The following is a 12,338-nucleotide window of genomic DNA, read 5'->3' as shown; positions in this document are numbered from 1 at the left end:
CCTTCCCTTCATGGGCAGAACTCTTCTACAGTAAGTATCCAGCAGGTGGCGTTATTCCAATCGTTACACAAGTCACTTGACCTCTGTTTGCCTCAGTTTTCTCATCTGTAAAATCAGAATAACAATAGCACCTACCTTCCAGGATTGTTGTGAAAGTCTGATAAATGAGATCATATTTATAAAAGCACTCATCATACTGCCTGACACAGAGTAGGCACTATATAAATACTTAATCCCTTCCCCTTTCCCATAAAATAATTAGAGGAGGGAGAGGGCTAATGACTAGGAAAATCAGGGAAGGCTACTTAGCAGGGGTGGTAACTGCATTGAACCTTCGAAAAAGATAAGAAATCTGAGAGTAGGGCATAGGAAAGGAGCATATTCAAGGCACAGGGAAGAGTTTATTAGATTATATGTATGTACACATCATATAATGTTCATACACAGATATACATATAACACATGTGTTATATAAAACATGTATGTTATATACATCTATGTATGTGGTGTTCATTCTTTGTTTTTTAAGAGGACCAACAAGATCACAAGTAATGTTTTGACTTGCTCATGAATTGGATTTAAGTGAGACAGAGCTGCACAGTCCTCAGCCTCACTCTATCTTACAGAGTCATCAAAATCCAGTGGCAGGACAAAAGTCAAGATGACTGGCAATGGCCTGGAATGCAGGGATGACCTTGGCGTCTTTGATGTCTGATATGTTCTAAGCACCCCACAGTGTCTGCTTCAGTCGCCTCCATGACTGTTGGAACAAATTGTTCTCATCTGCCCATTCTGTGGGGGAAGTCCACACATGCTTGGGGTAGACATTCCCCTAACTCATTGATGGGTTTGAGGTCCTTGGTTACCCTCAACCTGGTTTAGCCTGCCTGCCCACTGTACATGCTATAGCCTCTTGGAGACACAGGTGAGAGTTGAATGCCAGGTAGATATCCAAAGGTGGATGAGCAGCCCTGAAAAGGGCTCAGCAAGTTCTCACACCAGAGGAGCTAGTCCTCCCTGAATATGTCATATACCATATACATATACATGCATATAATATATAACACATACATGTATATATACATATTATATATAAACACACATATTATATATACTTATGTTGTTCAGTTGTTGGTTTTTTTAGTTATGATTTATTCTTTTATTTATTTATTTATTTTTGCGGGGCAATGGGGTTAAGTGACTTGCCCAGGGTCACACAGCTAGTAAGTGTCAAGTGTCTGAGGCCAGATTTGAACTCAGGTACTCCTGAATGCAGGGCCGGTGCTTTATCCACTGCACCACCTAGCCTCCCAGATTTATTCTTTCTAACCCCATTTAGGATTTTCTTGGCAAAGATACTGAAGTGGTTTGCCATTTCCTTCTCCAGCTCTTGTTACAGATAAGGAAATTGAGGCAGACAGGGTTAAGTGACTTGCCCAGGATCACACAGCTAGTATGTGTCTGGGTCCAAATTTGAATTCAGAAAGATGAGTCTTTCTGCCTCCAGGCCCAGTGCACTATCTACTGCGCCACCTTGCTGCCCTATATACATATACGTTTGTAGGTATATTTGTGTGTGAATAATTTATATTAATTGAAAGGATATATGCAAAGAGCTTTGCAAAACAAAGAACTATATAAACACTAGCTATTATTGTTGTTATTATTAGATTACAGACATGGAAACATTTACCTAAGTGAATCTGCTTATTTGATGTCACTCTGGAAGGAAGTCTCAAGTGGAACACCTCAAGGACTTTCGGTTGCTCGACAATGCTGGTCAGTTTCAGATGACACATACTTGGTTGGAAGTAGTAGCTAAATTATTGGATGATGGAATCAGAGAACAAAAAGAATATTGGTTATCGTGATAACTTGAAGAAGGCTAAATGGGAGGTTCCCAAAATGAACCTTATAAACACACAAGAAGAAGAGGCATGACTACATGACAATTCATCTGAAAATGAACAAACAAACAAAATCCAAAGATTCGAGGGCCTTAGTGGACTGCAAGCTCAATATGACTCAACTGTTTGGCCCTCAAAAAACAAAACAAAATAAAGTTGTGATAGTGTTAATATATTCTATGCTTCTTAGACTTCATCTGTGTGAAAAGGAAAAAGGAATAAGAGTTTATATAGCACCTACTGTATGCACGGGTACTGTGCTAAGCACTTTACAAATATTATCTCATTGGATCCTCACAAAAATATTGTAAGGTTGGTGCTGTTATTATTCCCATTTTGCAACTGAGAAAACTGAGGTTAATTGACTTTTACTAGAGTCACAGAAGTAGGTTTCAACATAGATTTGAGCTCAAGTCTTCTGGGGCAGGGGATAGAGCACTGGGCCTAGAGTTAGGAAGACCCGAGTTAAAATCTGACCTCAGATTTATTAGCTGTGTGACCCTGGGTCAATCACTTAAGCCTCAGTTTCCTCATCTGTAAAATGAGAAGGAAATGGCAAATCATTCCCAGTATCTTTGCCAAAAAGACCTTAAATGGGATCACAAAGAGTTGGACACAATTGAAAATGAACAACTTCCTGACTCCAGGCTTAGTAGGATTTTCACTGTGGCACCACCTAGCCATAGAGTATGATATTCAGTTTTTAGTGTCACATTTGAGGAAAGACATTGACAATCTATATACTAATTATCCCACTGAGGAGAGTGAAGGGTCTTGAGTTTACATCATCTGAGAACCAATTGAAGAAATTGGGACTATTTAGCCTTGGGAAGAGAAATCCTAGGGGTCCCCATGGTATCTATTTTCATGGAAGGCAATAACATGTAATAGAAATGGTATTGTATTTGGCATCAGAGGATCTGGATTTGAATTCTGACTCTGTTACTTAGCCTAGGGAGGTCACAATCCCAACAAGCTGTGGTTTCCTCATCTATAAAACAAAGGGATTGTATTAGATGTTCTCTGTGTTACTTCCAGGTATAAAGTCTCTACATATATAACCCTCTACATATTCAACAGGCTGCCCTTTGGAAGAGGGAGAAGTCTTGTTCTGCTTAGTGGCAAAGGGCAGAACTCAAGCCAATAGGTAAAAGTTGTGACTTATTCAAGGTCATACAGCAATAAAGGACAGAATTGGCATTTGAACGCAGGACCCTTGACATCAAATCAAACATTCTTTCCTCTCCACTACATTATGGTTTATAATCAGTAATCTTAAAATCTACTGCAGCAAAAGGACCATGCCCAGAAGGGGATTAATTAGGACATAACTTAACCCCTCATTTTATACAAAAGAAAACAAATTTTTGGCTACAAAGGTTCATTTTTTGTTTTTTTTTGTTTTTGTTTTGGGGTTTTTTTGGGGGCTAATTTATCAACATGTAGTTGACCAGGCCAACCTGTAGAGGGCCTCCTTGCATTGAGAGCCATAGAGCCTTAGGCAACATTTCAGTTAACTGCAAAATTCTCAGTTAAAATCGCACCTGCAAGGTTAAATAGGAAATCTGTTATTTTGTGATATTAAGACATATAACCAAGTGCCAACCTAGCCTATGTCATTAAAATCCTCTGAAAGCCACCTAACATGTCTTTAATCCATCGTGTAAATGGAAATACATTCTTTGAAGTTCAAAAAAAAGCATACCACTTTGTAAAGGAAAATATTTTAAAACAGATTAAAACTGTTTTGTTGTTTTACAGAAAGAATAGTTGGAAAACACTGTTTTACAAATTTTACATATTTTCAAAACCCCTGAGTTTGCTCGTGGCCGACTTACATATGGGATGCATAGTATTTTCTCCTTTCTAAAAATACTCTGTGACTACATTTGTGCATATGTAGTCAAAAGGGAAATGCTTCAAGGACATACCTTAAGTCAACTTTCCCCGTGGACCAATAGTTTTTCTTAATTAGAAAACCTCCCGTTTTGGGGGTGTTTATTGACTTCTAGGATCCAAGGGCACAGCATCCTTTATTTTATTTAATGTATGCTTCCTGCTTCTGCGTTTTCAGCATTTGTTTGTTTTTTCTTCTTTAGGGATCCACTCTCCCACAAAGAACTAAGGGAAACACAACCTCTAACCCAGACACTCAATCTGTGGCATTTGTCCGGGGGGAGTTAGGGTGCTAAAGAACAAAGAGAAGTAAACAAGGTTTTTCTCAGTACTATAACTTTCTGACATTTAAAAAAAAAAGCCTTTAGGCTCCTTTTGCTTTTGGGGAGGGAGGAGGTCCAGGGAGTCAGGAGGGAAGTAAGAGTAGGGTATTTCTCCTGAGGTCCTGTGTACCCCACCACAGTCCTTGAAACACCTGTGGTTTGGATGCAATTTTTGCCTTAAACCTTAAAGTTTCGGTGATGTTATGCTTGCTCTCTCTCCAAGTCTATAAAGTATAAGCAAATTGAAGGATTCTCACGGTTGCTGGGCACTTAATATTTCATAGTAGGGCTCTGAGTTCAGAAAAATATTTTCTCCGGAAGCTCAGCTCTCATGTGAAACATTTAAAGCAAAAATTCACAACAACCATGCTTAGCACAGAGTTTGGCATATAGTAGGCACTTAATAAATGCTTGTTGACAGATTTACCGACTGATTTGATGGGAGAGAGCCTTGGCTGTGGAGTCAGATTCGAACTCTTCTTTATTTAAGAGTTCTATGACATCAAGCAAGACACAGACTCATCTTTTCTCAACTGCAAATTAAAATTACTGGATTTGATTGGGGTTTTTCCCCTACTCCTCTGAAAAGTTGTTTTAAAAATATGTTGATGATTGCAATTTAATATGATTGGTTTCCTTTTTATGCTTATGTAGATTATTTTGTGCATTTAAAAACACAGTTCCAAGAAAGGGCCTTCCAGATTTCCAAAGGGGTCTCTGACATACAAAAAGGTTAAGAACCCCCTGACTTTATGATCTTTGAAGTTCTTTGCAGCCTCACATCTATGCTCCTTTGACTGACTGTGGAGTTGGAGCAAAGCTCTGATTGATTCCATTCCTGAAGGACTGCCTGTCCTGCTTAGCAGAGCCCCAGCTTTGAAACAGGATTCCTAGAGTTCTATCTGGAAGGAGGCTTAGAGGCAACGGTGTCCAAACCCTTCATTTTACAGAGGAAGAAACTGAGGCTTGTTTAGCACTCCAGCCTTCCTCCTAGCTAGAGTTGAGAAGGGGTGAGATGGAGTGGAGCAAAAGGAATTGGGGAATAGCTGTGGATGAAATCTTTGCAAACAGGGGAAACCTTTGGCTGCTATTTTAGAGGAAGAATAATAGTATAGGAAGAAAGCTGTGCAGGGAGAAGGTGAGGGCATAAGCAATATGGCTTTAATAGTATGAATGGGAGAGCCCATTGGTTTTTGTTTCTTGTAGATTTTTGCACCACACAAATTTTGGGTCTCATCTCATCATTTAGCCGTTTTTATTTGCTTCTCCCCTTTGGACGGAGTAAAGGAAGGGAGCAGTCCCAGCGTCAGAGCACTCTAGGGTAAGGGGTGAGACCATCAAGAACTCTTACTTCTTAGTGTTTGTGTCTACAGCCTCCATCACCAACACAATTCTGGCTTCTTGAGGGATGGAAGGCTTTTTTTTTTCCTTTCCTGCCCCTCCCTGATCAGCTAGATTTTACAGAACGAACTTGGGACTTGGCACTCTGCTATACTTGGTCTGTGCCAAACTTTGGGGTTCTCACATGCCACTGATTAGGTGCTCTAACAGCAGCAGGAGCCCTGGCCTCCTGTTCTAGTTCACCCCAGGCTCTGGTTTCCCAGCATCTTACTTCCAGGGACTTTGTTGCTAGCATTCTCTGTCTCTCTGTGTCTCTCCATCTCTGTCTCTCTCTTTGATTCTTGTTTCTGTTGCTCTCCTTGTTTTTGTCTCTCTCTTTGTGTCTCTTTCTCTCTGTCTCTCTGTTTCTATCTCTCTGTTTCTCTGTCTCTCCATCTTTGTCTCTGTCTCTCTGTCTCTGTTTTATCTGCTACTCTGTTTTGTTTTGTCTCTGTAACTGTATCTCTCTGTCTCCTCATTTTCATCCATTTCTCTGTCTCTTTTTTCTCTGCCTGTTTCTCTGTTTCTTGACTGTCTCTGTGTTTCTATCTCCCTGTTTCTTTTTCTCTCTTCCCTTTCTCTCTCTGTCTGTTTCTGTCTTTCTCTGTCTCTCTCTCTTGTCTCTCTGTGTCTGTCTCTCTGTCTCTCTGTGTCTCTTTGTCTCTCTCTGTCTCTCTGTCTCTGACTCTGTCTCTGTGTCTGTCTCTCTCTGTGTCTCTGAGTCTCTGTCCCTCTCTGTCTCTGTCTGTCTGTCTGTCTGTCTGTCTCTGTCTCTCTCTCTGTCTGTCTCTCTCTGTCTCTCTGTCTGTCTCTCCATTCCCTCTATCTCCCCCGTTCCCCTCCCGTACTCCCTTACTTGGATCTTCTGTCTAGAGGGTTTTGTTTTTTCCACTCTCCTTTTTCCAGTCCCTCCTCCTCTCTTTCCCCCTTTCTCCCTCTCGCCCCCTCCTCTTCCCTCACCCCCTCCCTCTCTCGCTAGCTCATATCCTCGCTCTTTCTGCAGCCAGGAGAGGCCAAAAGACAGGCTCAGCGGTGCAAGGAGGAGCAGTCGGGATAGAGGGAGTAGTAGAGCTAGCGCAGCTCGCAACAAGCTCCTGCGGGTGGGGCCGAGGCGAGAGTTTCCGCGAGGCCAGAGTTTCAGTGAAGTACCAACACTAAATTCCGCTGACCAGCATGGCCCGGGAAAGCTTCCTCTCTTCTCTGACAGTGCGGCTCTGGAGCATCCTCCCGTGCCTTTTTGTCCTACAGACTGAAGCGGGGCCACAGCAAGAAGACAGCTTGTACATGTGGATTGATGCTCACCAAGCCAGAGTCCTACTAGGTAAGATCGCCCTAATTTACCTTTCCCGCTTTAGTTAAGCGAGGAGACTCTTGGGCAATTGACGTGTCCTTAGAACAACAATGACTTTAAACAAATGCTTTCAAAATCAGAGTATTTTTCTCTTTAAAAAACTTCTTAAATTCCACGTTTTTGAAACCCCAAGGAACTTCATCGACCACGTTTCTTGATTACATTCTATCTCACGGCTACTTTTCTAGGTACCCATAAGTGTGGTTGTACATACAACCTTTGTTTTCATTAGTCGCTTTCTTGTACGTTTTTTTCCCCTAGCAGACATCAGTCCTAAGCATCACTCTTTTCCCATATAGATGAATGATCATCTCTGTAGCTTTGCTGTTTCATAAGAAATAGATAAGAAAAGCAGGTGTTTCTGGAAACATAGGACTTCCCTCTGACAAAGTTCACACATTTTTGGTTTGTTTTCTAAAACAGGTTTTGAAGAGGATATTCTGATTGTGTCAGAGGGGAAAATGGCCCCATTCACTCATGATTTCAGAAAAGCTCAACAGAGAATGCCAGCTATTCCTGTTAATATTCATTCCATGAATTTTACCTGGCAAGCCACAGGGAAAGTAAGTGCTGTTAATTTCTAAAGGGTGTTGGAATGCTGTCCTTTGGTAATTCCGTTGCCTGCAACGAAGCAGGAATAATACTGTAAAGTACCTACTAAGATCATTTTAGAATAGTGTAACCTGGAAATTATTTCTCACATGATTTCCCCTTAAATATGTAAAAGCCAGGGCACTTTGTTTTTAAAATTGTTAATCAGATAAATTCAGAATTCTAACAAAAATAATGGAACCTATGTCCAGGAATATGCTGTATGCCTAAGTAATATGCATTGCTATTTGGTGGTTGCTAATATGTTTTCTCTACTCCCTTACATTAAAATGTAGAGTGACATTCAAAATACCACCACCTTTTAATGTGGACTAAATCATGTCGAATTACTTGAAATTTAAGAAAATTCCAACATATGCAATTTAAACTGTATGAATGGATGTAGGGATTTTCATGTTGTGCAATTTATATGAACATATGATTTGAGATGATATGTTGTAACTAACTCATTAATAGACTATATTTCATCTGAAAGCCAACTTGCCAAAAATCTCAGATGAGGATCCATATTAGAAAGTATGAATACTGTTTGGGGCAATTGGTTTTAAAAGTCACCACTTTAAATAATTTAAAATCATAATGGAAAAATTAAATATGGTTTATTCTTCCAAGGAAGCATAGCATTTTCTTCTCAGCACTGTTTTTATCTATCTCTATCTGGTTTATGAATAGTTATCAACAATTGAATTGAACATCAATGACTTCTAATTTTAGGAAAAGAAGTGGGGGTTGTAAAGGCTTAAAATGTACTGACTACATGTCTTTGTATAATCAAGGAATTGACAAAAGAAATGTGGGATGAATGAGACTTCATCCATGAATTTGGAAATTATTCACAGTAATGGTAACATTTCTCTCTTCAGTTTAAATTCCAGAGTTAGAAAAATGACCATTTTCATCAAGAGTCTGGTCCAGTAAGCATTTCCCAACATGATAACTCTTATATAATGAGAAACATTTCCAATTTAATTGCTTTATGAAATCACAGGTACAATCCTTTACACTCTATCCTCTTCAACTTTAATCTTTTTAAAAACTGCTTGAATTTCTATCATTATCTTTTCATCTTCTATTGTATTCAACTTACAAATAACACACTTTAGTTGCAATATAAGTCTTCTTTACATATCAAACCCTTTCCTCTTCCCTATTATGGTTGCTTCTTCATGACTTTTAGGGGGGAAATGATTTCATTGGAGTATTGGGAATAAGTCAGAGCTGTGATTACATTGAGGTAGGGGAAATAGAAGTGTAGAAATTGTCTATAGATGAATCATGGAGACAAGTTGGCTAAGTTCCCCTCCTTTATGTAATTCGTTTATGTAAAACCTTTCAGACAGTTGGTTAAAACACCTCAATATTGATATTGTAGTTTCCTTTAAAAATGAATTTGACTCATAATGTTATTACTTCACATTTGCTTTAGAAGGTAGCTTGAATAACACCTCTCTTCCTGGGGCTGGATGAGAACCCTTGATGCAGTCAAAGATAACTAATCACTTTTGTGTTTGAGATGCAACCTTCTAAACAGGGAATTTCTAAGCAAAAGCTGAAATGGGCTCTTTCCCCTCCTTGTTATATTTTAGTCATTGCAAGGGTTTGCAGACTTTAGGCGATGCATTGAATATAAAAATAAGTTAGGATATTATTTGATCTCAGAGCTGTTTTTGTTGTTGTTGTTGTTGTTGTTGTTGTTGTTGTTAGTTTGTGAGGCCGGAATGGAAATAAAGTCAGAGTAGCATTTGAGTCAGCATGTTGTTTTTCTTCAACCTTTTGTCTACTTACCTAAAATGTTTAGATGTGTTGTTTCCATCTTGAGGGAATTTTTGCTCCATTATTAAATTACCTCTTTATCTTTGCTGAAGTCAGACTTCTGTGGTTAGGTGAATAGAATTTTTTTCCATATTGTGTCATAACAAACTGATAAAAAGGGACAGATTAACAGGATTATAGGAGTGACTTCATCTAGTTCAACTTCTTCTATAGATGAGGAAACTGAGGTCTAGAAAGTTTAAGTGACTTGCCCAAAGTCACACATCTATTAAGTAGTAGAACCGGGATTCAGGTCGAGTCTCTCTTTAAAAAAAAATGTGATCCCCCCCCCCCAAACCACAATGCCTCATCTATTGTCTGGATTGTGTGTGTGTGTGTGTGTGTGTGTTTGTAATACCAAATGACCAGATGTTTCTAAATATCCCAAATATGAAATTATATTAATTAAATTTCAGTCAATATAATCACATAATTTCAGTACCAGGAAGGAATACTATGGGTTTTTTTAATTAAAAGATTCACTGGAATGACACATTTTTTCAATATATTTTAATTTATTTTGTTAAATATTTCCCAATGATATATATAAACTTTGACATTCTTTTTTTTAAAAATAAAGTTCTAAATTCTCTCTCTCCTTATCCCTTCCCCCTCCTTGAGAAGGCAAACAATTTAAATCAATTATACATGTGATGCAAAACACAGTGGAATAACACTGTAATGAAAGGAAAACAGAATCTTGAGTATTGACTGGATATTCACAGATCATCTGTGATTGAGCTTATATGACACTAAACCGCCCGTTCAGTAAACAATTTATTAAACACACACCATAGGCAAAGTCCTATGTTCAACATGGAGGGAGATGCAAAGAAAATTAAGTATGGTCTCACTGAGATAAAAAGTTTTTTTTAAAAAGTCATGCAGGTGCTTTGTCCAAATGATACTGAATTTCAAGATGTTTTTAGTGTATCAACAAAAAGTCTGGGAGATGGGATGATTGTTTAATCTTGTTATACAGATGTTTTGGTACCACATGGGCAAAATCACAGAAAACATTAAGAACACCTATTGGAGGAGAGTATTACCTTCTTTTTTACTCACATATCAGTCTAGTCACTTTTAAAATACATTTAAGGAAAAAATGCAGATTTTAGAGTTAACAGTTATGCAATGTTCTCTATCTATTAGTTGATTTTATAAGGGTATTAAGTATGTCACAAATTGTGTATCTGAATAAATTTTTGGTATCACTTTGGTTTTCCTCATTGCACATTACTTGTCTGCATTTGGAATCAGAGCACTTGGTTTTGAATTATAGTTCTCCCACATACTACTTGTTGATTTTGGATAAGTCACTTGATTCCTCTGGATCTCAGATTTCTTATTTGTAAAACGAGGAGGTTGGATTAGGGTATCACTAAGTTTGTTTCCATCAACATGAGCACAGACAGATTTTGGGAGACAGTGGAGGACACATAGGCCTGGCATGCTGTGGTCCATGGGGTCACAAAGAGTTGGACATAACTGAACAACACTGTTACCTTCTCATTCTAAAGCTGTGATCCTATAATTCTAGCAATAAACTGAAGATAGTAAGCAAATTGGGTGAGTTTAAATAAAGAGTTCATTAATATATACCTGCCTATCACTTGAATTCTCTCCAGGCCTCCTGAAAACCCATAAATGCCTCCACTACCAGAAAACCTCCCACTTTTGTCTCTGAAAACTCACTTTCCAATAACAAAACTCCCTTTCCTGCTGTCCCTCTTAAGAACTCTGTTCTTCCCACTGTAATTCCCTTGGATAGATTGCTGGCCCTGAAGTTGGGAGGACCTGAGTTCAGAAACTTCATAGCTGTGTGACTCTGAGCAAGTCACAACCCCAAGTGCCATCCTGATGTATATCTTGCCACTGGTCCCAGATGGCTCTGGAGGAGAGAGTGAGGCTGGTGACTTTGCACAGCCCTCCCTTACTTAAATCCAGTTCACTGCAAATCATGACATCACCTGCTGGATGTCTTAGTTCTCTTCAAGAAAGATGCACAGGGGAAGCTAGGTGGCACAGTGGATAAATCACCAGCCCTGGATTCAGGAGGACCTGAATTCAAATCTGACCTCAGACACTTGACACTAGCTGTGTGACCCTGGGCAAGTCGCTTAACCCTCACTGCCCCACCAAAAAAAAAGAAAGAAAAAAGAAAGATACACAAACAACAATTCCCTTTCTCATGAGATTTGAGGAACATTTTTACTGATGGGTAGGCATGAAAGGAGCCTTAATGCTAATGGATAGTGTATTTATATCTATAGCCCTTTAATTAGAGGCATCATGGTGTGGTGGATAATGAGCCACTGAGCTAAGAAGACCTGGGTTTGAGTGCTGCCTCTGACATATACTGGTCTTGTGACCCTGGGTAGCTTGGTGAATAGAGTGCCTGAGTCAGGAGGACCTGAGTTCAAATCTAGCCTCAGACATTTCCTAGCTGGGTGACTCTGGGCAAGACAAAAACTGTTTGTCTCAGTTTCCTTATGAGATGGAGAAGGAAATGACAAACCACTCTAGTATCTTTTCCAAGAAAACCCCAAATCAGATTATGAGTCGGATGTGACTGAAATGACTGAACAACACTAAACCCTGGGCAAGTCTCTTGACCTCTCATTGTGTTCTAGGCAATTCTCTAAGGCTAGACCTTTCAGAGTAAACTTGCTAGAGGGAGCTTCTTTATTGGTTGCTACCTAAACCAATGATATCGCAGGTCTGGTCTTTTTTTTTTTTTTTTGGCAGGGCAATGAGGGTTAAGTGACTTGCCTAGGGTCACACAGTTAGTGTCAAGTGTCTGAGGCTAGATTTGAACTCAGGTCCTCCTGAATCCAGGGCCAGTGCTTTATCCATTGTGCCACCTAGTTGCCCCCAAGTCTGGTCTTTAAAAGCAACAATCACTTTAGCATCTTACAAGATGTTTGTCAGAAAGAATTTAGGATCATAGATTTAAAGCTAGAAAAAACCTTAAACAGCATTGGATGTAATACCCTTATTTTACAGAGCAGAAAACTAAGACACAGAGAGTTTTAGTGACTTATCTAGGGTCACACA

The 12,338-nt window shown here is 39.2% G+C and overlaps 1 protein-coding gene across 1 annotated transcript in view; it reads left to right on the top strand.

The window, feature by feature from the left end:
- The first annotated feature begins 6,518 nt into the window (after positions 1-6,518).
- Positions 6,519-12,338, top strand: part of WIF1 (WNT inhibitory factor 1) — a 106,591-nt gene continuing 100,771 nt past the window's right edge. Inside the window, exons 1-2 of the mRNA XM_043968011.1 lie at positions 6,519-6,827; positions 7,281-7,420. Of these exons, the coding sequence (XP_043823946.1) occupies positions 6,680-6,827; positions 7,281-7,420 (288 nt within the window). The 5' untranslated portion in view covers positions 6,519-6,679. The remainder of the gene's footprint in view (positions 6,828-7,280; positions 7,421-12,338) is intronic.

Source organism: Dromiciops gliroides, chromosome 5 (genome assembly GCF_019393635.1).
Source record: "Dromiciops gliroides isolate mDroGli1 chromosome 5, mDroGli1.pri, whole genome shotgun sequence".
Taxonomy (NCBI): Eukaryota; Metazoa; Chordata; class Mammalia; order Microbiotheria; family Microbiotheriidae; genus Dromiciops; species Dromiciops gliroides.
Note: the sequence above shows the minus strand (reverse complement) of the source record. Positions and strands in the feature narration are given on the sequence as shown.